The 27,583-nt window shown below is 36.6% G+C and overlaps 2 protein-coding genes across 20 annotated transcripts in view; one reads left to right on the top strand and one right to left on the bottom strand.

The window, feature by feature from the left end:
- Positions 1–1,356: 1,356 nt before the first annotated feature.
- Positions 1,357–27,073, bottom strand: IMPACT (impact RWD domain protein). Of its 19 annotated transcripts, none has more exons than XM_060310600.1 (13): positions 26,927–27,073; positions 25,716–25,844; positions 24,653–24,705; positions 23,408–23,470; positions 16,056–16,141; positions 11,900–12,016; positions 9,953–10,050; positions 7,787–7,860; positions 5,813–5,942; positions 4,552–4,608; positions 3,636–3,723; positions 3,085–3,219; positions 1,357–2,165 (listed from the first exon to the last, which is right to left on the bottom strand). In XM_060310600.1, exons 1-13 carry the CDS (start codon positions 26,960–26,962, stop codon positions 2,152–2,154), a joined length of 1,080 nt encoding a protein of 359 aa, XP_060166583.1. In that variant the 5' UTR covers positions 26,963–27,073; the 3' UTR covers positions 1,357–2,151. The 19 variants fall into 19 exon arrangements, 15 of the variants coding, with proteins under 15 accessions (XP_060166583.1, XP_060166585.1, XP_060166589.1 ...); XM_060310602.1 differs by lacking the exon at positions 26,927–27,073 and adding an exon at positions 26,590–26,664; XM_060310606.1 differs by lacking the exons at positions 3,636–3,723; positions 5,813–5,942 and adding an exon at positions 3,794–3,815.
- A 69-nt stretch (positions 27,074–27,142) lies between these two features.
- OSBPL1A (oxysterol binding protein like 1A) overlaps positions 27,143–27,583 on the top strand; it is a 237,763-nt gene continuing 237,322 nt past the window's right edge. The window contains exon 1 of the mRNA XM_060310976.1: positions 27,143–27,430. The gene's annotated coding sequence lies outside the window, so the exon portion shown is untranslated. The remainder of the gene's footprint in view (positions 27,431–27,583) is intronic.

The following is a 27,583-nucleotide window of genomic DNA, read 5'->3' on the forward strand; positions in this document are numbered from 1 at the left end:
CATGATATATACTTCTAAATCATACTGCTATTCCCATTACTTGCTACTTTGTAAGATTTTAAATAGACAAAATTTTAAATAGACAAAATTTTAAATAGACAAAAATTTTAAATAGACAAAATTTTAAACAGACAAATTTTAAATAGACAAAAAGATACTATAACTAGTTAGGGGTCCATAATGAAGAGTGTAAAATAACTCACGTTCCAGAATTGGAGACTTTTGGGTCTCTCCTTTTTACTATCTGACTTCGGGCAAAGGATATTAGGGTTTTTTAGTCTGGAAAATGTGGTTAATAAAAGAAAGAAGCAAAAATATTTTTTTAATAAGGGAAAATGGGATCAGAGATAAAAACGTTTTCTATAAAGACCTAAATAAATGTTGGATAAAACAGCTAAAAGGGAATTCAAATTTAGTGTTGCAGAAAAATTAACTCACATTCATTTTTCTGTAGCAGCAATTCTTACTGTTTTATATCTTCTTTCACAGGTTTTGACATGCCAAAATTGTGAAGTTATTTTTAATGTTAATTAATGGTCTTTAAGGTCTTTAATTATTTTAACAGTTAATACATAAAACATACTTAATTTTTTCATGGACTCTGAGGTAAGTGTTTTAAATAAATATGTTACAACAATTAAACACACTTACAACCAATACAGATTTTACTTCTCAAAATCCATCCTAGTGTAAAGCTGTTTACTAGATTCTTATTAAAAATACCAAGTTAAGATGTTAGATCTCTTAAAGGTCAAACATCAGAGAATAGAAAAAAATCTGTGTCCACTCTTCTCTGATGTCTTCCATGTTCCAGCACCATCCCAAATTGCTTCCTTATTTCTGTTCCCTCTCTTTGGAAGGGAATCTCAAGTAAATCTGTGACCAATTAATAATTTTTAATAATTGTTTGCAATCATTATCTAAAAGGGAACAGTTAATGACTTATATCTCATGGATAAATTTATTGTCTAGATGCCTAGAGGTAAACTGCACAACTTGCAGATGAAAGAAGGAACTTTTATAAAGCACTGATGAAAGGAAGATGGAAAAAAAGAGGGATTTTCTGTTTTTCCAGTCAAAGATTTGCTTTCTCTCCACAAAGTCATGGAGTTGAGAAAGATAGCTGGAGGAGTGTGGATGGGAAATGTGCATCACATTTACAGAACTACACAACACACTCTCACCTTACACCAGTGGTGTTCTGCCACCTCTACCCCATTCCATAAATGTTCCGTTAACCATAGCACAGCTTCTGGCATAGTTCTAATTTCTCAATGAAGATCACAAGAAAGTACTTCCAGGTTGTTAAAAGAAACCAGAATATTACACCAACACATTTCGGCGGTGGGAGGAGACTACAGGCACACCATATTTATTGCTTAACAGTACAAGAATTAAACAAAAAAAGCAGAGACTAGAAAATCACTTTTTGAAATTTCACAATCACCAATTTGCGACAGAAACTGAGGCATAACGCTTATGCTAATGAATCTGTTAGATGAATTATCACTTCAGCACATAACTGCAGATGGATACTCCTGGATTTTCACTTAATCCATCACTCCATGAGCACTATAAAATGAAAGGTGACATACTTATGAACTAAAATCACAAGAAGAAACTCTCTAAGATCAATCTTCAATGAGCCCCTATTTCAATAAGCCATACGGAGCAGTAAAAAGCAGTAAAAGGTGATATTCATTTAACAAAACGAGAATCCCGATGACAAGAAATCAGGTATTTATATTCCTCTAGAGACACTTCTTCCCCACCTAACAAAGGCACTTGACATGTAATGAAATGCACAGTTAATTCAGGTACTGCCCTGGGCAACTGTTACCTTCCTAAAATTATATGAAGTGGTGATTAAGTTCAAATTAATCCTTCTGAATCAGCCTGAAACACTCAAGAAAATATCACAAGTTCTCTATTTTTGGCAGATGATACAGCCAAAGAAGAAAAGATAATATTGGTGTCCCCAATGAGTTGGCTGACTTGAACAGTCCAGGATTCTCTCTCTGCACAACATATTCCTTGATGACTGTGGGATTTGTATATGATTATAGGCAAATTAACCTTTCATACAGTTTCAGGTATTAATGTTCACTCCTCTTCTTGTCTTTTCTTACTTTTTTGTTCTTTCCCAAAGTCTTAGATGATTCCTCCTGAAAAAGACATAAATCAATGTAGTATCTTCCTACATTTATATGAAGGTACTAGCTTAGGACTTTTAAATCTAGTCATATAGAATATGTATAATAGTGAAAGTATAATTACTTCCATATGTACCATCTTTCTGTTTTACAGGGCTCTTTCATTTATAGTCTATTTTAATATTTCTGAAACAATCAAGGATAATCAAAGAAAATACTCATTTATCTCAGTTATCTAACAGATTTATGTTTGAGTAATTTCAACATTATTTATACGTTTATTTTTTTAATTATTTTTTTGTGTGCGTGTATTTTTTTTTTTTTTTTTGGCCACACCGTGCGGCCTGTGGGATATTACTTCCCTCACCAGGGATTGAACCCATGCCTCCTGTGGTGGAAGTGCAAAGTCCTAACCACTGGACAGCCAGGGAGTTCCTCTCAATACTATTTAATCCATTGTTAATTTTCCAAAGTTTAAATAAAAGAGATATGAACATATCCGAAATACGAGACAAAAAACCTCGAAGTATAAAGGAAGAAGGCATCTAAAGGCATGCCAGGGGAAAGGGGATACACTATGACACTAACAGAGAATGTTAGAATTTTATAGACTATCCAGTTCACTGTAGCATTAGCTATAACTTCTATGGGTCTCAATTTTAGGGAGTGGAAACTAACTGGTCTTTAAGGTTTTTATAAAACTCCATGAATCTACAAAATTAAGGTTTGAAGAGATGAAGTGATCCTCTCAAGGTCACACAACTGGTCAATCACACTGTTCTGACTAAAACCTAAGCTTCCAGTTTCCTAGTCCAAAGGTTTTTCTAATGCACCTCACTCGTTCTGCTTCACTCTTAATTTTCGTTTTTCTTTTTAAATTTCACAGGCAGTGGTGAGAAACTCTCTAGATATAATATCAGTAACCACTTACTGATGAACTTGTGTAGTTCTTCTCCACTAGAATGTTTCTGGCACAGTTGTTGATATGTTTGAAGCGATCTGGTCCTAGCAAAATCCCTCCATACCAGCGTGATACCACCACCATGACATTTCTCACATTCAAAATCTGTTATTTTCAGAAGCATAATTACATACAAATATAGACAGGTACAGATGTGAGTTTAAAGAAAAATGAAAAAACCCATACATAAAATTGCACATAAAATTTCCCCGACTTTAATGGCAGAACCATGAGCAAGCAGAGTGCGATTTATAACAATTCAGGGGACAGAATGTTAGAATGAGAAGGGAATTTGGAAAACAAACACTGTGCTCCACAGTGTCCTTGAATTGCAAACTTGGGGACCACCAGGCAGAGTGAAGGGGAGATCATGCAGTGGGGTTCCAGTTCTTGGTGACTTCAACCAGAATAGCTTAGCTTAGGCAGTTTTTTACCCCTAGGTCAAACAGCAACACAAAACCTGCTTCTGAACAAAACAGCTAGAGAGAACTGGGGCTGCATGAGTAATCACTAGTGCCTACCAGTAAGGTCTTCCTCAGTTTGACATTTGTCAAATGCTGCCCTTAACGTGAAGCCCACCAGTCTACAGGCCTGACCCCCACAGAGTTCCTATCAAGGAAAGGGCCTGGTTAGAAAACAAACCTCCACATACAATAGCAGAAGAAACTATAGCAACTACCTTAGGAAAAAACCAATCCATTCTTAAAATTAATGAACAATCAATGATCACCAGACAGATGAAGAAAATCCAGCAGCATGAAAGAGAAAGGACAAGATAAACAAACTAAAATGGACTAGGAAAAATTTAAGGAAGAAAACATCTAAAAAAAGAAACACTAATTAGTATACTCAGAAAAATTTTAGAAGATATTGTATCCATAAAAGCAGAACAGCACACTATGAAAAGGGAAAAACAGAGAACAAGAAAGAACTCTTGAAAATTAAATACATGGTTGCTAAAAAAAATTTTAATTTGATAGAAATTTTGGAAGATGGTCAAGAAAATGTCTTAGAACATAATAAGGCAATGAGATGGACAACTTAATAAAAAAAGAAACATTCTGGATCTACCCAGAAGTCCAATATCTAACTAACAGGAGTTCTGCAAAGACAGAACAGAGAAAATAGAGGAGAGGAAATTGTCATAAAACAAAAAGGATAAGTTTTTCCAGAGCTGAAGATAATCTTCTATTGTCTACGACTGAAAGAGCTTGAAAGCACAGCACTCGTTATTAACCTCTTGCTTTCTGCGCCACATCCAGTGGTTAAAATTATCTCTCTATCGATGTTCAAAAACTAACTACTAATAAAACCAAAGTATCTCATGTTATATAGGCTAACTGATTTACTTATTCCTAAATGGAATTTAGGAATGAATTTTGTTGAGAAATTTTATGGTTCACAGAACAGGATTAACAGGGTTTAACTCACACTTACCTCCATGAGGTGGAGAAGACGCCCCCCAGCTGCTGTTTCCCCGTCATCCTCACAGTCCTGTAAGAAGGTCTGTTTATCCTCACAATATATTCTAGAAATACACGTGACAGTGTTACACTTTAAAACCTTGAAATATTGTATTCAATAATAAAAGTTACTCCTTCATATTTGTTGCCATCAATTTATTTCCAAAATCAGCATTACTTGTTTTAAAAAAATCTTTCTTGAACTATAAATTAGCTATATTTTCACTGATGATTTCCTATCCAGTATGCTTCACTTTTTATATTTTGGAAAGCTAGGAATCAAGGGTACCTCCTTTAAATCAGAAATGCTACAATTATGGGAAGGTGAATTTACACATCTGACACTTCCTCCACTTCATTTAATCTTGAAGCTGAGATTATAGAGAATGGTCACTAAAAAACATTTACTGAGAATAAACTGTATATAAGCATTATAGGCACATAATAGGCGCTATGAAATGGTATAAAAGAAATAAGTGGTGTACTCCTGTCATCAAAGAGCCTAAACTCCAGTGAAAGAGAAAAAAAGTATATAAAAAAGATGGAGGTGATAAAACCAACATTAAGTTAATATTTTATACTTTCCTAACATCTTATTCTAGCTGCCAAACATTTATCTATCTTCCCCATTCTAAGAATTATAAGATTTATTTTTCTCTGTAATTTCCCCCTGGATAGTTATCAGTATCAGAGATAAATCATGGTATTTTTACCCATTTAAATTATCTAGAAAGTTAGCACGGGCTACATTGCAGATGAATAAGCTTGGCAAATAAGTGTGAGTTATAAAAAGAAAACAGTGCCGGTTAAGGTATGCCATCTAGTGCATTTTTTAGGCCCTTACAAATGGTACAATCTAGGACTAGGCAAATATAGCAAAGATATCTTTCCAGTTATGGTGATAAAAAGCCAAATATTACCTTATCTATACACCTAAGTCAATTATATTAATTTTATTATAGCAATCCTATTCATTCATTCATCTTCCCATCTACTCATTCATTCACTCATATATTTACTGCCCACCTACTATGACCAAGCTCTACTATTATTTAGAGTTGGCCTCATTTGAAGAAAAGAAAGTTAGTACTATTAAACAAAATTTTATATGGCAAATTTAAGGCAAAAAGGATTCCGGGGTTGACTTTACAGAACAAATGAAGAAATCTGACTATATAAATCAGTACTGTTAGGTTTAAAAAAAAAAAGGAAATACCATGGACATTTTCACTAACCCTTTCCTCACATGCCAGGAAGATAATGATGCAGCATCCGATAGCTGTGTGTACGAGTAGCCTGAAGAGTGCCCCATAACTCCAAAGCAGGAACACAGCCCCAGAACCAGGAAGTAACCTTAAAAGGACCCTAAGCATTCAAAATACACAACACAAAGTCCATGTACCAAATAAAGGTTATTTCTTTAACTCCCAGTGGAGTCCTTCAAGCCTCCACTTTATGCCTTTTTATTGTTATCTGACATACAATTCTGACAAGCTAAGCTCCTTCATTCCCAAGCATCAATTATATAAGGGGGTGAGTTGGAGGGGCTGCTACATGCAGATCACCCATTAATAAGCAAAAATACTCAAGTACTTAAAAAAACAAAAATCTGGGGCCTGAAATAGAGTATCCGGCACATTATTTAACTTTCTGATAACTTAAGATCAGTATCATGTCTAGCAACTGTTGAAGGTGCAGCCAACGTGGCCATGTAGGAATAAGATAGAGATAAATGAAATTAGATTCTCAAATTCAGCTCTACCACTTAACGACTATGTGATCTTGAAAAAGTTAACCTTTTTACAGTGGCACAGTTGCTGAAATAATTAGATTTAACTTATGTAAAGCACATGACACAGAGTAGGCCCTCAACAAACACGTGGGACGAATGAATAGTACCTATCAATACTTTTACAGCACATTCTAATCACTGAGACCAAGCACAGTCTAATCCCTCATTTTTATACTGATGACCCTAACTCACTAAGGAAAAACCAAAATTCTGTGTAGTGATACTCTAATAATAAATAGTTTTTTTGGTAAGATTGGGCACTTAAAGGGATGTGACTTAGTAATATTAAAAACTCACCTATCCAAAGTGATAAATATTTTTGAGATTTTTGAGTTTTAGATAGCCTAGATTTTACAAATAGTCTGAATCACATTTTAAATTTGCACCAAATTCCTATGTCTATATTCTGATTTATTTTAGTCCTAAACTATGTTCTGTAAGTCTGTACTAATCTGCATATTTAAAAAATATACCCTTCATCTCTTTACTAACAAATCAGCAGATTTCTATAAAACCTTCGTACTCAAAACTAAAAGACATGTAGTGAAAGAAGCAGTCTTAATTCACTGCATAAATTGGTTTAAAAGAAAAACGTTAGAAAAAATTTGGCAGTATGTATCAAGAGTTTCAAAAACGTTCATACTTTTTGATAATTCTACTTCTAGGAATCTATTCCTTTTTCCTTTTTGATTATACTTCTGTTTCATTTCAAAAAACAATATGAAACAACCAGAAGCTATCCTCAGGAAATAATGCAAAAAGTACACAAAGATGTTCATGGGACTATTCTTTATAATACTTAGAAAAAATGAAAAACTAAAACAAAAAGGAAATGGTTAAATAAATTGTGGTATGGAGCCTCAAACAAATATTATACAGCCATTAAAATAATGTTTGTAAAGCAATTATAACAACATGGAAAAATGCTTTTGTTACACTAAGGAAAAATTTTGATACTAGAATAAAGCATTGAAAAGAATAAAAAAGAAAATATTTCACAATATCAGTTACACTTAATGCCAGAAAATGGTTAACTTTTCCTCTGATTTTTTTTCTGCCATTTCCAAATATTCCACACATGATTATTACTTTTACAGTGGAAAAAAATCACATAATAGTTGTTGCTTTTTTAAATCATGCATCAGTTTTCCCCATTTTTTTTTTTTAATATTTATTTATTTGGTTGCACTGGGTTTTACTTGTGGTAGTCAGGCTCCTTAGTTGCGGCTCGCTGGCTCGTTAGTTGTGGCATGTGAACTCCCAGTTGAGGCATGCATGTGGGATCTAGTTCCCTGAGCAGGGATTGAACCCAGGCCCCCTGCATTGGGAGCGCAGAGTCTTAACCACTGCGCCACCAGGGAAGTCCCTTCCCCCATTTTTTACAAAGCACATTCCTAAAATTGTGATGATCACTTACCGGTATGCATAGATGTTGTGGGTGGCACTAGCAATTTTCTTATTCTCATACAATTTGGCAAGAACCATTTTCACCTTAAAAACAGCAGTAATGTAAATAAACTAATGTATACTTTTTATTTGCTCTGTAAATAAATGCTAAAAAAAACCTTAAAGCATATCGATATACTATTGTAGTGAAATTAACAAGAGTTATTTAAAAACTCAACTACATTCTGAAAAAGCCATTTCCAAAGTTTTCTCCTCATTTTAGGGGCAAAAACTGGTTCTCTAATTGGTACAAAAATGATAGACCTGGTATTTTTGACCACCAGTTATCAACAAATATCTGAGAAGTAACCATGTCCAAGGTACTTGTACATAAGAAAATTTCCCCATACTGTATAGAGAAATTTAAACGAAAATATAAGAATTTCTAGAAATGAGCTCTGAAAACTTACCAAAGTGACAGGTACAGAATAATGGTATGTTCTAAATGTTATAAAACCAAAACTCTCTCTGGGAGTCAAATAAGGTTCATAGAGGAGGTAACAAGAGCCAGGTATTGAAAGATAAGTGACAGTTCTGCATCAAAATGGAAGAGTGGAGTGGGGCAAGAAGAAGCCATTCCACTTAGAGGAAACAGCATGTACAAACATACCAGATTTAGTAAGCAGAAATAAACGATGCTTAGTTAAATTGGAACTTCAGATAAACCACAAATTTTTAAATTATAAGTATGGCCTATGCAATAATGTTTATCTGAAATTCCAATTTTAGCTAGCTATTTTGTATTTTATCTGTCAACCTTAGCAGGGACATAAAAGAGAAAGATTCAGGAAGTGACCAATAGTTTTATGTAGCTCTACCTCAGAGTATGAATGAGATGATAGAAGATGTATCAGAATGATTAAAGTAGGGTCTTATCACAAAGGGCCTTGTATAATGTATTTAGATATTTTCCTTGTAGCCAATGGAAATCAGCAAAGATTACTGGGTATGTGGGGGAGGAGTGACACGTGGTCAGATCTTTTAGAAAGGTAGTTGGCAAGGGGCACAGAAGAAATACTGGAGGTAAGGAAGACCGAGCTGGAGATACAGAGACCAATTTGGATCAGAAATTGTGCAATCTTGTGCTTCTCAGACTCCCAGATTCCTGATTAATAAAGTAGACACTGACCTCTCAGATTTATTTCAGCTCTCACAAATTATAATCCTGTAAGTCTAAGTGACTATAATCAGAAATGGAAAAAGGATCCAGTATGGAGAGATTCAGAATGGAATGTTTAAGGAGGACCCTGGCAACAAGATTATGAGCAATGGCCAAGGGCAAAATAGGGCTCCTGAGAGAAAAGCCCAGAAGCTTGCACCAAAATCTGTTATTTTGACCACAAATCAATGAAGGAAAGAACTTCCTCTTCCAGAGACTAAAAGAGAGTGAAAAGGCAGCCTGGTGCAAAAAACTGTATTCCTATAGTTCAGGGCTTTAGAAGAATTTGGAGAGACCAAAGGGAAGAGACAAATGCTTAAAACCTATGCTAAGCTAGTTAGACTTTTCTGGTTAATTTAACTTTATAGGTGTACTGAAATTGTCTCTTACATTAATAAAGTTTAGGCTAGATTATAGCAGCAAGGAAGAAGAAAATGATTCTGCTGAAAAGAGACTGAGAAAGACAAAGACCTAGGAATACTATTTTTGACTGAAGATTTTCCCATATAATATCCTTTGGTGGATATCAGGCCACCTAAAATCAGGAAGTAGAAAGGAAAAGGAATTCAGGTTGGGAAGACTGGGCTCAACCACTCTGTCCACAGTCCCCTTACTTGGGCAACAATAGAACAGGCTAGGTTTTATAGAACTCTCACATGATAAGACAAATAATTTTTCAACAAGCTATTGATATTAAGCATCATAATTTTCTACACCACCACAATGGGTTTTTCTTCTTTGAAAATCCATTGGAGAGTTAAGCCCTAATCAGAGTCTGGCTACAATTTTGAAAGCAGTGATAAACAGAAACAAATATTCCATGATTCCCAATAATTTGGAGGTAGAAAATTAGCAAATAATTTTTATCTTGCATGAAAATTAAATGTAATAGTATAAACAAAGATATTATTGCAAAACCATTTGCTTGAATTACTTTGGTAAAACAACATCAAAGTGAACTGGACACAGTAAGTTTACCTGTTTGGGACAAACTACTGGAGCCAAGTGTGCCTGAAAAGTACTTCTTCGGTCTGTGATAGGAATGCCATGATCAATCGGAGGTAATTCTTCTATTTCTATAAATTTAAAGAATTATATTACTTTTATTTTTTAAATTCTTACATTCAAATACTGAAAAATTGGCAATGGTATAGTGGGGGGAGTTGGGAGAGAGATGTAAATTATATGGCAAATCAACTCAAATAACAAATACTTGTTGTCTATTAAAATTAAATTATAATTTTAAGTAAAAAGTTTCCTAATATATTGTACATTAAGATAAAACTACTTGACTTATAAATGATTTTCACCTGCTAAGGTCACCCAGTGGTAATGGTAGGTTGGGACTCAAATCCTGGAGTTGTTTCAGTTGTATAAGTTGATATAACATCTAATTTTTAAGAGTACAAAGAGGTCCTGAGACCAAAAAGATTGACAGCTGCTAATATGGAGTATTTATTCATTTTACTTCTGATGGACCTCTGGGTTGGGAAATCTATGACTTTATTTTGTATAGCTGTAATATAATGTCTTCTGCTAATAAAACTGTTCCTACTTCATAGGATTGAATTAAATGTCTCAATAGTACACCAAATTGGTATTCCATCGAGTACTGTGATTTCCAGTTATTCTGGAAACCATTAATTTTACCCTTAACTTAGATGAGAAACTTACCAACCATCCTAGCTGCTGCACCTGCCTCATTTAGGATGAAAAGTTATTCAGAAAAAAAGAATTTAATTTTTTTCTATTTCTATTCACTGATCTGTTGAATCTTACCAAGTCAGTTTGCTTTATAAGTGATGAAACACTTCAAGTAACGTGTGTAAAAATATTTCTGGAGCACTTTAAATAACTTGCCAAAAATCACTGCACTGGTTTGTGGCAGGATATGGCGAGAAGCCAGGTTTACGCAGGATGTTCTTCCTTCCCCCAGTAGTGTTCTCTTCTTGAACAGACTGTGACCACTGCACTAGTACACTACTAAGGTCAATAGGAACTGGATGTGATTTATTATGACTACGATTTTCACTCTTTTTCTTTTAATAGTGGATCTTCTTTCCCAAAAGACATCCTATGCCAAATCTGCAAATATGTGTATGAATAAAATGGGAACTACTTAGAGTGAAACAGGGGCAGGTATACTGGGTGTTCTTCCCCACTCATTCACAGCTTCTTTGTCCCCTTCCACTAATACTGAGACACTATGCAAGAGCTTTAAATTTTCATTTACTGTTTAAAAGCTACTGTATAATGGCATAGGGGACTCCCTACCTTCAAAGAGAATGAACATTCCCTCTGGTCTATCTTGTTTTTGTAAGAGACTTGAGGAAACTGACTATATCATTCAAAATTTTAAAATACTAAAATGGAACATACATTCTGATAGAAATATAGAGCTGATTTATCACATCAACCTATCCATAAGCTGAATACTACTTTATCATGGAACAAATTTGCTTAAGCAAAAACTAAAATCCTAAAGGCATTTCACTAGCTTTAATTCAGTGGTTGTACCTTCAATTATTGTATTTATATTTGTGAGCAAAGACTAAAATTTAACTCTGAGCTATCAGTAGACAGCTAAGGATTTCAAAGTAAAAATATAAAGCAGGATGTGAACTGAAAATATTAACACAGCTTTTCTTAGTTTCAATTTCTCTCACCACTAATTCAAAACTCCAGATAAATAGCAAAAAAAAAGAAAAAAAGTAAATTTCTATTTTTTTCCTCACCATTCTGATAGACCTAGCAAACACCAAAATGGCCAGGAGACAGAAAAAAAATAACCCAATTCTCTACAAATTAATAAGAATTTCCTAAAATGTGAGTTTACTAAATTTCTATACCATTCCAAATGGTATAGAAATTCCATTCATAATGCTACCATCCCGCTTTCCTCAAAATAAACTAATAACATTATACCTGTTCGATTTTCACTGACATCAAAATCCAATGCTTTAACTGGATTTTCTGGTTGACATGCTAAAATGAGATCATCTTCACATTCAATATCTTCCTCTTCAGTTTTCTTCTTTACGTCTGGATATGAGACATGATGAATGATCATAAGACAGTAAGAAATTACACTTAAAAAACCATTAGTCTTGGTCTCTAGACACCAGTCTTCAACAGAAGGAACCAGGGCTCCTACAAGAAGTGGTTGACTCCAGGGTTGGGACAAGGAAAATACAAGATGATCCTGGAATATCTTGTGATTCCAGAGTAAAGAAATGTTCAAAAAACAATGGAAGCTTATAAAAAGAACACAGGAGCCTACCTGAGAGCTCTCCTAAAGGCCAAACCTGGTACAATTTGAGCAACAAAATAATGACAGTATGGAATTTTAACTCACGAAATAAAATAATATGAGTTCATACTAATATAAGTAATCAAATAAATAAATGTGGAAAAGAGACATCTTGTTCTCAGAATTCCAATTAATCATAGCAAGAAGGAAATGAAAGTCACCATATTGTTAAAACACCATATTGTTTACAAATACTGTTGATAAGATACACTAATGGATACTAAAATCAGTAGGTTAAAGTTTAAGGAGGAATAGGGTATTAGCATAGCCTCAAAGTATCTCCCCCAAGATACTTATCAACTACAAAGGGAAAGACAGTAACTGGTAATTTTATATGTCAACCTTGCTAGGCCATGGTACACAGATATTTGGTCAAACACTATTCTAGATGTTTCTGTAAAGGTATTTCTTGGATGGAATTCACATTCAAATCAGTTGACTTTGGGTAAAGCAGATTGCCCTCCATAATGCAAGTGAGACTCCAGTTAAGATCTTAAAAGAAAAAGGACTGACCTCCCCAGAGGAGGAGGGAATTCTGCCAACATACAGCCTTCAGACTTGAGTTGCAGTATCATTCCTTCCCTAGGTCTCCAGGCTGTCAGCCTACCTTGCAGAGTTTGGACTTGCTAGCGTCCATAATCTCATGAGCCAATTCCTTAAAGTCAATCAATCTCTCTCTCTCCCTGCCTCCCTCCCTCCTTCTCCCCGCACCCAACCATTCCTTCCCTCCTCATCTCTTTATAATACACACACACACACACACACACACACACACACACACACACACACACATCTTATTGGCCTGTTTCTCTGGAGAATGCTTGATTAATACCGTAACTTTACAGTGGAAACATTTGGCAGATACCACCTTAACCAAGGATCAAGGTAAATATCACCATTAATAAAGCATATTGATATCATTAGCTCCTTGATATAATACACTGTGAAGGATACAATATCATTTCTGTGATATTCTTGCCAAAATGCCTAATCTTACTCCAATCATGAGAAAACAATGGACAAATTCAAATTGAGGGACATTCCACAAAATAGTGTCAGGTCATGAAAGGTCAAAAAAGTGAAGGAAAGACTGGGGAACTATTTATAGACTAAAAGGGAGTAAGGAGAAATAACAACTAAATGCAACCAAGAATCCTAGACAGAATTCTAGAACAGCAGAAAGAACATTAGTGGAAAACTTAGTGAAATCTGAATAAGCTCTTTAGTTTAGTTAATATTATACCAATGTTTGCTTTCTGTTCTTTATAATTATAATATGCTTATGTAAGATGTTACTAGGGAAAGCAGGGTGAGGGATATAACAGAGCTATTTCTACTCTTTTTGCAACTTTTCTGTAAGTCTAAAATTAGTTCAGAATTTTTTAAAACTATAAATAGTATACAATTACTTCAAGATTTAACATTTCTGGGGTTTTCTTGCTGGCGCAGTGGTTAAAAATCCACCTGCCAGGGCTTCCCTGGTGGCTCAGTGGTTGAGAGACCGCCTGCCGATGTAGGGGACACAGGTTCGTGCCCCGGTCCCGGAGGATCCCCCACGCCGCGGAGCGGCTGGGCCCGTGAGCCATGGCCGCTGGGCCTGCGCGTCCGGGGCCTGTGCTCCGCAACGGGAGAGGCCGCAACAGTGAGAGGCCTGTGTACTGCAAAAAAAAAAAAAAAAAAAAAAAAAAAAAAAATCCACCTGCCAATGCAGGGGACACAGGTTCGAGCCCTGGTCCGGGAAGATCCCACGTGCTGTGGAGCAACTAAGCCTGTACGCCACAACTACTGAGCCTGCGCTCTAGAGCCCGCAAGCCACAACTACTGAGCCCTCATGCCTAGAGTCCATGCTCCGCAACAAGAGAAGCCACCACAACGAGAAGCCTGTGCACCACAACAAAGAGTAGCCCCCACTCGCCACAATTAGAGAAAGCCCATGCACGGCAACGAAGACCCAATGCGGCCAAAAATAAATAAATAAAATAAATAAATTAAAAAAAATTTTATATTTCTATAGTAGAAAAAATGAAATAGTAAAGAATAAATATGTACTGAAGATTAATAGTAAAATAAAAATAAATTACTTGTCAAGTAGGTACCCTGGAGAAGAAAATTCTCATGAGATATCCTGATCACTAGCTTATACCCTTATTCATTTTTCAGAATTATTAAACCTTCCATTTTAATATGAAGTCTAGAAAATTTCTAATTAAAAAATTCTAAACAAATTTTTTTCAAATTATAAATTATACAACCTAAATCAATAACTCGAAAATTTTTAGTGTGGCTAAACTAAATTATAGATATAGGTGGGAAAGGGAAAATACCATTTTAAGATCAATAATTTAAAAAATTTCCTAATAGTTCAGTGATTCCAAGCTTTTTGGAGTCCTAAATTTTTGCTTATTATCCCACATTTTTGCAATTATCCCACACTCTAGAATGGTGGATTGGCAAAACTCAATTTTTGTTTTGAGGTTTCAAAACCCTTCTCAGATGCCCTGAAATGCTGCAAAAATCAGAACATGAATCATAAAAAGTCAAGGAAAATACTTCAAAAAAATATTGTCCCAAGATCAGAATATCTTCAGACCATTTATCTCTTTGATTTTAATGGAAACAGTAAAAACATTTGCTTCTATAGAGAAACAGTAAAATGCTCTGAAAAAATATATATTTCTATCAACTTTAAATCTATACTGATTTTGGTAAGGGAATCCTTAATAATTGGTTCCATGTAAATAACCTTCTAAAAATTAGTAAATAGACTATTGGGTTTTGTTTTTTTTTTAAATCCCCCTTCTCCCCAAATTGAAAATAATTCTATCTGTGATAATAATAAAACTCTATTTGGAAATAAAGTGAGGCTTAGTAATTTTCCTCTCTAAAGGGCTTTTGTAGTAACTGGAACAAAGACTAGCAAAGTAAATAGAAAACATAAGAAATTTCTATGTTGTTGTATATTATGATTCAATAAAACTATAATAATAGAGCAAAATATCAATTTTCAATTTTCAAATGTCCTGAAATTATATAGTGGTGATGGTTACATAACTTTGGAATAAACTAAAAACCACTGAATTATACATTTTAAAGAGTGAATAATCATGGTATGTGAATTCTATCTCAATTAAAGAATCAACTTTCAAAGTCAATTTTTATATCTTAAATACTGGTCAGTGTGTTTCCCAAAGTTCTTTTTCTATAAACACTACACTCATGTGAAGCTAATATCTAACTTATATAGTCCAATAATTCATGAAGAATGTTACATGGTTCATATTACCATAACAATAGTCAAAGAAAGCAAAGTTGTTTTTTTTTTTTTGCGGTAGGCGGGCCTCTCACTGTTGTGGCCTCTCCTGTTGCAGAGCACAGGCTCTGGACGCGCAGGCTCAGCGGCCATGGCTCACGGGCCCAGCTGCTCTGCGGCATGCGGGATCTTCCCGGACCGGGGCACGAACCCGTGTCCCCTGCATCAGCAGGTGGACTCTCAACCACGGCGCCACCAGGGAAGCCCCAAGAAAGCAAAGATTTTTGACCCAAGTTCTTTAACCATAAAATTCTATTTCTATAAGAGTTTATAGTAATATGAAACCAAGCAGTCTAAAGCTTATAGAAAGAAATAACCATATTTACATGAGTAAAGAACTTTCCAGAGAAACATATTTTATCATATAATAACATAAAACAGCATACAGATCTTCATTAAAAGTTTCAATGAAAATATCTAGATGAAAATTTAATTACTGTAAATTAAAAGAGCAAACCTACCTGGTTCTGTCATCTGAGATTTTTGTATTAGGACATCTCTTATTTTCTCCACCCACAGGTAAAGAATACTTTCACCAATATTCTGTCTAAACAAAATTCAGGGGGAAAAGGTGTTATTAAAAATTTCCTTCTCAGTGGCATGGACATATATACACTACCAAATGTAAAACAGATAGCTAGTGGGAAGCAGCTGCATAGCACAGGGAGATCAGCTCGGTGCTCTGTGACCACCTAGAGGGGTGGGATAGGGAGCGTGGGAGGGAGACTCAAGAGGAGGGGATATGGGGATATATGTATACGTATAGCTGATTCACTTTGTTATAAAGCAGAAACTAACACACCATTGTAAAGCAATTATACTCCAATAAAGATGTTAAAAAAATTTCCTTCTCAAATTTAAGACATATTTACAATCTAAGAAATTATATGCAATCTAGCTGTGCCTTTTTTTGGAGCAGGGTTGCTGTGCCGTGCAGCTTGTGGGATCTTAGTTCCCCGACCAGGGACTGAACCCAGGCCCTTGCAGTGAAAGAGCTGAGTCTTAACCACTGGACCACCAGGGAATTCCCTAGCCATGCCTTTTAAAGAGGAATTTATAAAAACATGCAACTTACTAACATTTGTGGATGAGTATTTAATACATCAGCATTAAAAATTCCAACTGGCTCCCAAATTAAAATTAACATTGCTCACTTAAAATAAGTAGAAGAGTTGCAACCCAAGAGGGGAAAGAAAATTTCTGAACTTGAACTGGATGAATTAAGATAGATATAAATATGATTTAGTTTCTGTCAGCGAATATAATTGTAGTATTGATGCCCAGTCATTGCTTGCTTTTCTAAACTTTTTGAACAATTTCAAACCACTTTTTTTATGTACTTATTTCAACAAATAAGAATACAAAGCATTTGCGAAACTCCCTCAGAAAGCCAATTTACAAGACTTAAAAGACAATCAATGGAAAACTTTATATTTTTATTTTGTTTTGGACAAAGTATTCTATTGCCCAAATTGATTCATTTTGGTTCCAAATAGCTGTCTGGCTGCCTCAGATAATTAAATCCATCTCAAAGGCTCACTGAGAAAAAGAACATGTCATAGTTCACGTCCATAGCATTATGTTAAATGATGGCAACAGCAATAAAATAAAGGCCCAAGTGTCTACTCTTAGGAGATGACACTAATTTTAGATAAGTTTTAATAAGTGTGTTTAAAGAAATCATCATACTACTTCATAACACCTTACCTCCTTCCCCTAACAGTTGCTCTTGAAACCATCATCTTTTTATCATCACTCATCAGCACCCAAAGGGAAATTTCAAAGCAAGCATACAGAAGAAAACAACACTGTTTTCAAATAATTCTGTATCCTCAAACCCTCCATCTCACCCGTAACTCCTGAGTACTAAAACAATCCTCCGTGTACTTTGGCAACCTGTCTTATTTAGAGAGAGCAAAAGTCAGTTGGAAAGGTTTTAAAAAACTGAGAATGTTGGTTGAGTTTCTTTTAAACAATTCCTACTCCCATCCTCTCTTCTCAATAAAAGATTGAGAGGTATACAGACAGAGAAAGGTAAAATGTACTAAGTATATACTAAGCCCAAAGTACATTATATGTATCAACACATTTAATGCTCATAATTGTCTAATAGAGTAGGTTTTATTTCCCCATTGTACAGATGAGAAAGCAGACCTAGAAAGATCAATTAACTTGTCTAAGACAATAAGCAGTAAGAAGTCCAGAGCCAGAAAGTGAATGTAGACTTACTCCAAAGCTCAGGTCGCCCACTGTGTTTTGCTCTCCTATCAAGCAGCTGTGTCCTTAGGCAAGTAAGACACTTGAACTCTGAGTCTCAGTTTCCTCACCTATAAAACAGATTTACAGCATCTTGCCTTACTTTACAAAAGTAGTCTCTTTTCAAGTGGACCTATCTTAATTCACTCAACAGATCTTTAAGGGCCTTGCCTATACACCAAGTACTACGTGCAGCCCTGGGGGTATGGTAGTGAATGAGAAAATGGGGTCCCCTGTCTCAGTGTTTACAGTTATTATCCTTACAAATGTATGGTTTTATATGTAATTCTCTCCATCCCCTAATCTCATTCTATTTAATTCATCACATCATCATCACCAAAAGTAGTAGCACTAATATCCAGTGTATATTGAACACCTACTATGTAAGACGTAGAAAATGCTTTGTTACTTCACTTAATCCTCATTCATAACCACCCTTTGAGACAGGAAAATCATCCCTCTGTGAATATATATATATTCACATTCAGATTTGTTGTTATTGTTGTTAGGGGACTATTGGGGGCAGGGGACGATGGAAAATACCTTGGAAGAATTTTCACAATTAATAGGTAATTTTTCCTAATAATAAAGAAATTAAACCTTAACTCCAAATTTCCTCTCCTCTGGCCCATGGCTTCCTGCAGAACAATATACAACAGCACTCTGCCCATAATCAATTATTAAATGATTCCTTCTTCCCTAGTATTTAACTAGACTTCCTGAAATCCATTTTAAGGAACTTCTAGTGGATGTGAAACGTTTCCTAAAGAAAATGAAAATTAAATTATTTGTTCCCTTGGACCCCCAAATTTATCACTGATGGTGGTTTGGGCGTTTTTATTGTTGTTGTTATTACTGCTGTATTTGTGTTTTCTCTCATGACAATAGTTTGTTCATATCTTTTTGATTCAAGTATAGTTGATTGTTCATATCTTTTAACTACAGACTAGGATTTGGTGGTTTTCAAACTTTTGCCTTCGCTGTAATGAAATCTCTCACAGAAACAGACAGAAGCTGTAGTCTTCCCTCCTATGCCCTTCGTCCTCTCACCCAATGGTCCTTGAGGAAGTCAGCTGAATCCTAAAAACTGGTACAAAATCTGAGAACTACTCATTATAGGGTGAGATGCTAAGCTTTTATTTATGAAATTAAGTTATGGTAAAGTAGCTGAATATAAAAAGTCTAGAACAAAATTTGTTTCAAACTGAATAAAAGATCAACTTGGATTAAAAACTGATATTTTAGTTGAGATATGCTGCGATTAAATACACTTAAATAACTATTATCCAATTCAGAATGATCCAAACAGAAGGCAAGTTACTTGTGACTCTTGTTTTACTTGTGGCTCTAACTTTTGTATCTTTAATTTTCCAATATTTATATTTGTTGACTTAAGGGTAAAGCTATTCACTACAATGTACTACTAAGTTGTGTGACCTAGACAAATCACTTGATCTCAGTTTCCATCATCTCATTTTCAAAATGACAAAACTGGATGAGATGATTCTTCTAACAAGAACAACAAAATTGAAAGCTGCTATTATATAGTGCTAAAATACATTACATGGATTATGTCACTTAATCCTTACAATGATATTATTCTTTTATCCTCATTTTACAGACGAGAAAGAGGTCACACTATTTCAAAAACTGACTCCAGAAGCCTGACAAAGACAGCCTTAACATCAGCTTGACTAAAATTCAGACAGGCTAAGCTTCCTGGCTCTAGGTCCTGACCTCTCTTCCTTTGCTCCTTTGGAATTATGGACATCTTTTTAGAAGTTCTGTCAGTGTTAGAACCTAGGAGTGTCTTTCTCAAGGACCTGGGAGCCATTCTTTTGAAATGTAGTCATCAAGGAAGACAGTGCCCTATCTCCCAGTCTCTGTTGGCTGGTAGGGGCCTAACTCCTGATGAGCCACAATTTGCAAACACAGATAGCCTAATCACAGAGAAACACACTTGCAAACTCAGGAAGAAACTTAATGTGCTGGACACTCTCACTGATCAACCTCCCCCCAGCATCCCCCAGTGCTTTTCTACAGCTCATCCCAGCCCTTAAAAACCATACTGCCTTTTGTTTCAGGAAGTTGAGTTCAGACTGAGTTCTGCCCCTCTCCCCTGTTGCAATAGTCTTGAAGAAAGTTTTCCTTTCCTGTTTAATTTGGTCCAGTGCACTTTCTGCTTTGACAAGCCTCACTCTCCAAGTTCCAAACCTAAGACTTCATGATACATCAGAATGTGAAGAGCTGTGGGAAATTAATCATTTCCTTGGATTTAAATTAAATAGTGTTGAAATGGACTATCATAAATTCAAATTAAAAAAAATTTTAATCCTTTTCATTTTCTCCTAACACCAATTAGTATAATGTTCAAAGTATTTTTAAATCTGTTATTTACCTTTTGTTTTATTAAACTATTTTCATATATTCAAAATATCCGTATGTAAAATGTTTAAACAAAAATAAGGTATGATAAGCAAATGAGTCTACGTCTACACAATCACCAAATCCTAGTTTATGTGCCTAAGTACTTCTTTAACTGACCGTTCTTCTCCCTTGCACTCTTGTTGCCTTCATAAAGGTTTCCACTACCTCCCTCCTAGCTACTGACTGCTTTTCCTACGGTGTCCCTTCAAACTCTTCACAGCCCACCCTCCACACTGCCACACAAATCTCATTACATCACTCCCCTGCCTGAAATGCCTACAGCCTATAAGATAATGCCCAAACTCCTTACCAGCTTACAGGTTCTTTTTTCTTACATCTACCTCAATTTCTATCCCCGGCATGTTGAACTATCTGCTGAACTCTGAAGATGCCAGGTTGCTTCGCACCTACATGATTTTGCTCATGCAGTTCCTTCTATCAGAAAATCTCTCCCCCTCTGATCACCTGCCAAACACCACACCCAAAGGTCACCTTCAAAATGGAACCCTCCTTTACAACCTCACCACATGCCCAGAGACCTCTAAAAACAATAGCACTTGGTCCAAACCTCTCAGTAACTGTCACTATATTGTTGGTACACAATTAATCCATATTAATTTTTAAATTCCAAACTCCTAACAGAGTGCGAGCATATAGGAGATACTCATAAAATATTTACTGGAAAGACTTAGTTTTCAGACTTTGTCCCTCCTTACATAAGAAAAAACATAGTTCATCTTCTTATCTAGGCAAAAATAAAATTTAGCATTCAAAATGATGCCAAATAAATATGAAAATCTTGATAATGTTACAATATTTAGAACATAATTAAACTATAAACATTAAGAACTATATCCATACATTTAAAATGTTTAATTTTCAGTGACTAATAGTGTTTTTCACTTGTTGCCCCCTGCTGGGATTTTATGGGAAAATATGATTAAAAGTTGTCACACAAAACTTTTAAAAACTGAATGTATATTTCTATTTAGACCACATGTGTGAAAATACTACTGTTGGACTGGGGTTATTTTCAAGTGTTTTTAATAAACAAGACAGTATGAACCATATCCTATCTTTAGAACAAACTCCTTTGTTATTTCTGATCCTTCCTAATTCTCTAGTAGCTCAAGTGAACTACTTAGGGAGAACAGCAAGTTGTGTCCTTATAGGAGGGTATCTCTTAATAAAGGGGGGCACTTTTGGGGCAGAAAAAAGGCAGATGGGAAGCCATTTCAGAGTGCATGACATTGTGCATAGATAGGAGAAAAATCTAATTGATGAATATGATTAACAGGATAGAAGCCAAGTGTTGGAAGATTTTTCAAGAAGAGAAAGTGTTCAACACCACCAAAAGTTACAGAGGTCAAGTAAGATAAGAACTGAAAAATGACTGTAAGATGTATAATTACGACATCACTGGTGAGCAAATTTGCAGTATATTTATCTTATTCTACTTTAGGGGGAAGATAAATTGGTAAATAGGCATAAATAAAAGATTACAGAAAGAAGTTTGTTGGGGGCACAAAAGTTGGAGTGGCCAGTAAGGTCAGGGACAGGTATCAGAAAACATTTCATTGAGAAAACATGTAATATTTATATGCTGAGGATGATGGAATCACTAAATGGGGGCCTCTCCCATTGATATGTCCAGTTCTTGGTTACTTCCAGAGTCAAGTGTAAACCTAGGAACTCAAGGAAGACCACACTTCCTCTAGGAAGGAACAAATAGAATCAATTCCATGAAGACTTAGCATTTTTAAATTAAATATTCTGTGAGGAAAAGAAACCTGGTCTAGATCCCACAGATACAAAGGGGGTTCTCTCACTGTGCCAAATGGGGTAGCCACCTACAACATATAAGAAGATCCTTACCAGTTCCTGGTAAAACTGATGTTCCAGAACATTATTTGTTGTACTAAATTAATGTATCTCATTAAAATTAACCCAAATCACAGAAATATCTTCTCTGGACTACTTCACTAGCCTCCTGATATCCCACATCTATTCTTGCTCCCTTCCAATCAGTTCTCACCCAGAAACAGAATGGTGTTTTCAAAATGAAAATCTTATCATGGCATCACACCACTTAAAACTCTTCTCTGCTTCCCAAAGGCCTTAGGATAAAGACAAAAATCCTCAACATGGCCTACAGGACTCTCCATAATTTCCCCTGCCTACCTTATTACTAGGTCATTTTCCCACCATGTTCCCTTCTCTCCTCCCCTCTGTTTTCCCACTTAATACCACCATTACGTTGTATCTTGACATGTGCCAAACTCATTGACAGAGAGCCTTTGCACATGCTGTGGCCCTTCACTGGAGTTATCTTCACTTACGTAACTCAGCTCTTAAGTCAAACAAGCCATCCCTGACCTCCTAGACTAGGTCAGGACTTCTTTCAAACTCAATTAGTACTGTATATTAATATCTTTCTTTTACAGAACTTATCACAGCTGCAGTGTGACATTCATTTTTACAATGTTATGAGTAATAATCCCCTACCTGCAAATCTTTCTTTTACAGAACTTATCACAGCTGCAGTGTGACATTCATTTTTACAATGTTATGAGTAATATCTCCCCTACCTGCAAATTCTAAATGAAAACAGGGACCATTTCTGTTTTTGCTAATTATGCGTATCCAGGATCTAGTACAATGCCTGCCATATAGCATTTGTTGAATGAATGAAAGAGTGAAAAATACAGTATATCAATAGACTCTCTGTCTTATGGCCTAATACAAGAACATTACCATTAAAAATATATAGTAGTTTAATGAATAATTATGCTTAGGATTCTGCTGTTACCAGTTTCATTCAACATAGCCTATGAAAATAGCAAAATAAGAGCAGTATCTCTGAATTTACTTTCACAAGCTGGCTAAGTGTCTTTATAGCTATTAGTTCTAAATAATAGTGTATTTTTGTTTCTAAGCAGAATTCGTATCAAATGTATACATAAAATTACATTATACAACCAATCTTTCAAGGATTTTTCAAGTATATTCTTTTTGTTAATGGAAAAGCAGCTTAACAAAAAGTTTAGAAAAGGCCCTAACATATCATGATTCCAACAAAGGCCCACAATAGAGTCACTCATAGAATTTTTTTTAATCATCCATCACTTACATATATATTTCCTCAAGGCTATTCGATAAATCTGCACGTTCTTGCCCTTGAAGCCAAGGAGCACTAAGATTAAATACAACAAAATAAAGAAGATTATTCAAAGATTGTGTTTATATCTCAAAGAAAAAATACTGATTAATGACAAACTGGTTTTATTTAACTTTAAAAATTTTTCTATTTTCATCAAAATGTTATGTTATGTTGTATAAATCGATACAGTTCCAAAATGCTTTCATTGGCATTAATTCATTTATTCCTCCCCCAAAACCATGATGAAGCCAACACCATTATTATTCAATTAAAATATGGCTTAAAAAACAGGGGAGTTCATAGGATATCATCAATCTGCCCTAGTTTACCTAAGTGGCAGAGGAGGTTCCAGAATCTAAATTTCCAGATTCGCAGTATTTGCCACACTATCAGGGCTTCCCAATTTTTTCTAACTGGTGTCTCAAAAACAACTCTAACAAATAAGTCAGTTGCCACATGACTGTAAAAGAAATAATCAACTTTTTCTGAAAAGGGCACAGATGTTTACAAGCATTCTATAATATCTTTCATTGTCAATAAAAATGAAAAATTACAGAACCATGAGTAATAGCAAATTTTACCGCTATGGTTTTAAAACACTCATACAAAAGACAATCCGACTGGAAGGTAAAAATTTTATAATTGAGATTTAATGCAATTCTGTCTGCACAGGTTTACACAGCTTAGTAGGTCAAGCGGGCAAGCTGGATCAAAGGTTACTTGCAATCAACACGTCATGACTCATTAAGACTGCGCTTGGGCTGCTGAGATGGCTCCTCCACAACAAGGGCAGGACAAGCACCACAAGCACCATGGGTGATTCCTGGAAGGCAGGCCGTCTTACACAGAGGCATGTCAAGGAACTGGCGAGGCCAGCAGAATCAGGTTAGGAGCAACTCTATAGGCCAAGGTTTCTAGATTGCTAGGTTGTCTAAAGAGGAAGATTTCCCCCCGTCTCTAAAGACAATTCTGTAGCTATTTTACCCACTATGGATCCTCTGATTCTCTTTTATACTAAGTGGCAAACTTCAAAGTGTTTTTACATAATTTAATTTTTAAGTTTAAATGCTCTACATCAAGTCCAAAAGGTGTTTTTAATTTCTATATACATTTTGATAAGGTAGTCTATATAAACACAATGTACAGTACAGAGAAACAATCTTTGAAAAGTATAATCTTTTTATAAAAAAATATAAATGTAGAAATATAGCTTACTTCAGTTGATAAATAGGTGGCGCTGTACCTGGGTATTCATTCGGTAGCATCACCTACAAAGCAGTTTAAAAACAAATCTGCTTATACTTCATCATGGCTCAAAAATAACAACATTCATAAAGCCAGTCATTGGACAGATTTCTAACGTGCCAAACTAAGAAACAACACCATTGTTTTGTTAAATTTCAGGAGAGAATTCCCACCTCATGTTTATGCTTCTGCCTTAAATATGTTGTTAAGATGATGCCAATCTTTTAAGAAGGAGATCATTATTTGCAGAGAAAGTATAAAAGCAATGAAAATTAGAAAATAAGTGGGGAGGACAAAGACAAAAGGAAAAGAAAAACTGAAATAGGGGCATTATACCCCAACCCCAAATGAAAGAGCGGCATTATAACATGTTCCAGATATTTTTCTGAAGAAATTAAAAAAAAAAAAATCCTACCAGACACTATTAAATACATTAAATAGCAAACACTTAATAGAGAACCATGCACGTTTCTTTTCAAATCAGTATTACTATAAAAACAAACACTTTGACAAAAACTCAATTTGGCATCTTTTATGTTGGAAGTATAGGCAGTCATCAAAGAATAAGCATTAAAATAGAAAGCCATAGCTGATGTTTTCATTTAGCCTAACCACAACTGATTCCCAACTAACAAAGAAATGAGTATCTACTCTATGAACCATCTAAATAACTAACCTATTCTTCCTCTTAAATGTTAGTCATCTTCCGAGGTTTAGACTCTCTTCTATTAAACGTACTGGATAGTGAAAGGAAGTGAAACTCAAGTCTGCCAATGGTACATTAAGAACACTTAAATAAATAAAATAATTGGGAGAGAAAAGATTGAGACCATCTATGAAAGCATTACTTGAGAGTGATCTGAGATTTAATTACCCATACGTTTAGATCATCAGTCGTTAACAAAAGCCAACAACAAAAAGACTATTCAGAACAAGTCACACAAGAATAATCATTAGAGGAATACAATAGCAGTCAATCATACAAGAGTCAACACTGTAACTGGAAAATGGCTGTAGAGAAGGGCAAAAATACCTGCAAGCAAAGGGTCCATTTGGGGTCATCTATATCGTCGCTAATTCTAATACAAAATATTTTGGCACAGTCATCAATGACACACCATTCCTCGCCATATATAGCTGCCATTGCTTCAATTTCCTCATTCTGAAAGAGGTTGATGGGGGGAAAAAAAGTCAAAGAATGCACCGACCCTAAAAACCTGAGTTTTCCTTATTGCTTTATAAGGTATTTGTATTTAACATCACCAGCTTGGATGAAGGATCCCTGAATGAACGATACCAAACGTTCTCAGCAGCCGGTCACCATGTTCTACTCTCTGGGTACCAGACACGATTGCAATGACTGGCACCAGCCTTGCTACTACATCACTGTGCTTTTGACCACTACTGAGCCAAAATATACATGCAATCCCATATCCTGCAGTGAGATTTACAAGTGAAAGGATAAACATAACTCCTCTGCTCCACCTTCTCTTTTTAACAGGTAACCCCACGCCCCCACTCCCTGGTGGCACTGTTACTTATTATATTCGCCCTGTATTACTACTGGCTATCTCCTTCGTTGTTTCTGTTTTGAATTTGGGCACGAGGCTGGGCGGTTGTTGGGGTTTTTGGTCATCAAACCCTCGAAACGTTTCAGAAATTACTCTTTTGGTTTCGGCTTAAAGAAGAGTAAAACCGGACCTAAAGGTAAAAATGGGAAGCAAAGTACACATTCAACTTTGTATCGTCTCATTTTGTCCTCATAGCGCATTCGGAAAAGCTTTAAGAGTGCCCACGTGAGCCACGCGCTGGGGAAAGCTCAACGCCAAGAGGAGGAAGGTTCACTGACTCCAGGGTCTGTGTTATTATTGCCCGTTTTGCGAAAGCAGAAACGGATCTTAAGTGACCTGTCCAAGGTGACCCGGCGGGGACAGGGCGGGGAGTAGAACCCGGGTTTCTGCCTCCGGCCGGGAGCTGCTCAATCGCGTGCTGATGGTTGACGATGACAGCGCCCAAGGCAGGCCCAGGGCGCCGACGCCCGTAAGCGGCCCGCCCGAGAGCGATCGGCTGAGATCAAGCGCCGGGGCAATGGGACGCGGCGGAGCGAACGGCGCGGCCTCCGGCGCGGGCGGTGCGGGCGAGACCGGGGGCGGCCCCGGACAGAGGCCCCTCGGCCGAGGAGGCCCGGAACGGTGAGGCGAGGCCGAGCCGAGCCTAAAGGTCGGCTCCCCGCCGGGGCCTCACCTGCCTCTGGTCGCTCCCTGTGTCCCCCTCAGCCATGTGGCCCCGGGAGCGGCCGAGCGGCCACCGCCTGCCTAGGTCCGGAGAGCGGGGGCGGGCCGCTGCGATTGTGAACCGAGCGCGGCCAGCAGCGCTGCCCGCAGCGCGGGCCGACCCGGAACCGCAAGCCAGCCACGCAGCGCGGCTCGCATCTGCTTCCGGGTTGCGGGCCAGGTTGGGCTAGGGGGCTAACGGCGCCGGCTCTACCGGCGCCAAAGCTTCCCAATCTGGCATTGCGCCCGCCTTTCCCTTCGTCTTCCGCAGGGCCCTGGGGACGCCGTGCCGCCCAAGCGGCTGCAGGAGGGTGTCTGGGCTCTGCTCCTGAAACCCGCCGGGGTTTCTGCTCGCCCACAGCGCAGTCGGTGCCATCGGAATCCCCCGGAGACATTGGAGAGTCAGCTTCACCGCAGCGTCCCAGGAAGGGACTCACCGCAGTCCACAGCCCAAGACCCATCTTTGCATTTCAAGGCACGGTGTTTTTGTTTTAAGTGTTTTAAGATATTTTGTCTGATTTGAGCAAGGGTGGGTTTGATTTACCAAAAGCAGGAGAGCAGGAGAGAGCAGAAGGCAATTTTGAAAGCGTGCAGAAAAACTTAACTCACTCGCCGTTGTGTTGCGATA

Source organism: Globicephala melas, chromosome 13 (assembly GCF_963455315.2).
Source record: "Globicephala melas chromosome 13, mGloMel1.2, whole genome shotgun sequence".
Lineage (NCBI taxonomy): Eukaryota > Metazoa > Chordata > Mammalia > Artiodactyla > Delphinidae > Globicephala > Globicephala melas.

What these genes read in the sequence shown, in the direction of transcription:
- IMPACT (XM_060310600.1), bottom strand. Translation starts at nt 26,962, where the DNA reads ATGGCTGAGGGGGACACAGGGAGCGACCAGAGGCAG. An exon ending in GTCTTCTCCACCTCATGGAG is followed by an intron (nt 3,724 to 4,551) that starts GTAAGTGTGAGT and finishes TTTCCTTGATAG; the next exon opens with GAACTCTGTGGGGGTCAGGC. An exon ending in AACTGAGGAAGACCTTACTG is followed by an intron (nt 3,220 to 3,635) that starts GTAGGCACTAGT and finishes TGAAAATAACAG; the next exon opens with ATTTTGAATGTGAGAAATGT.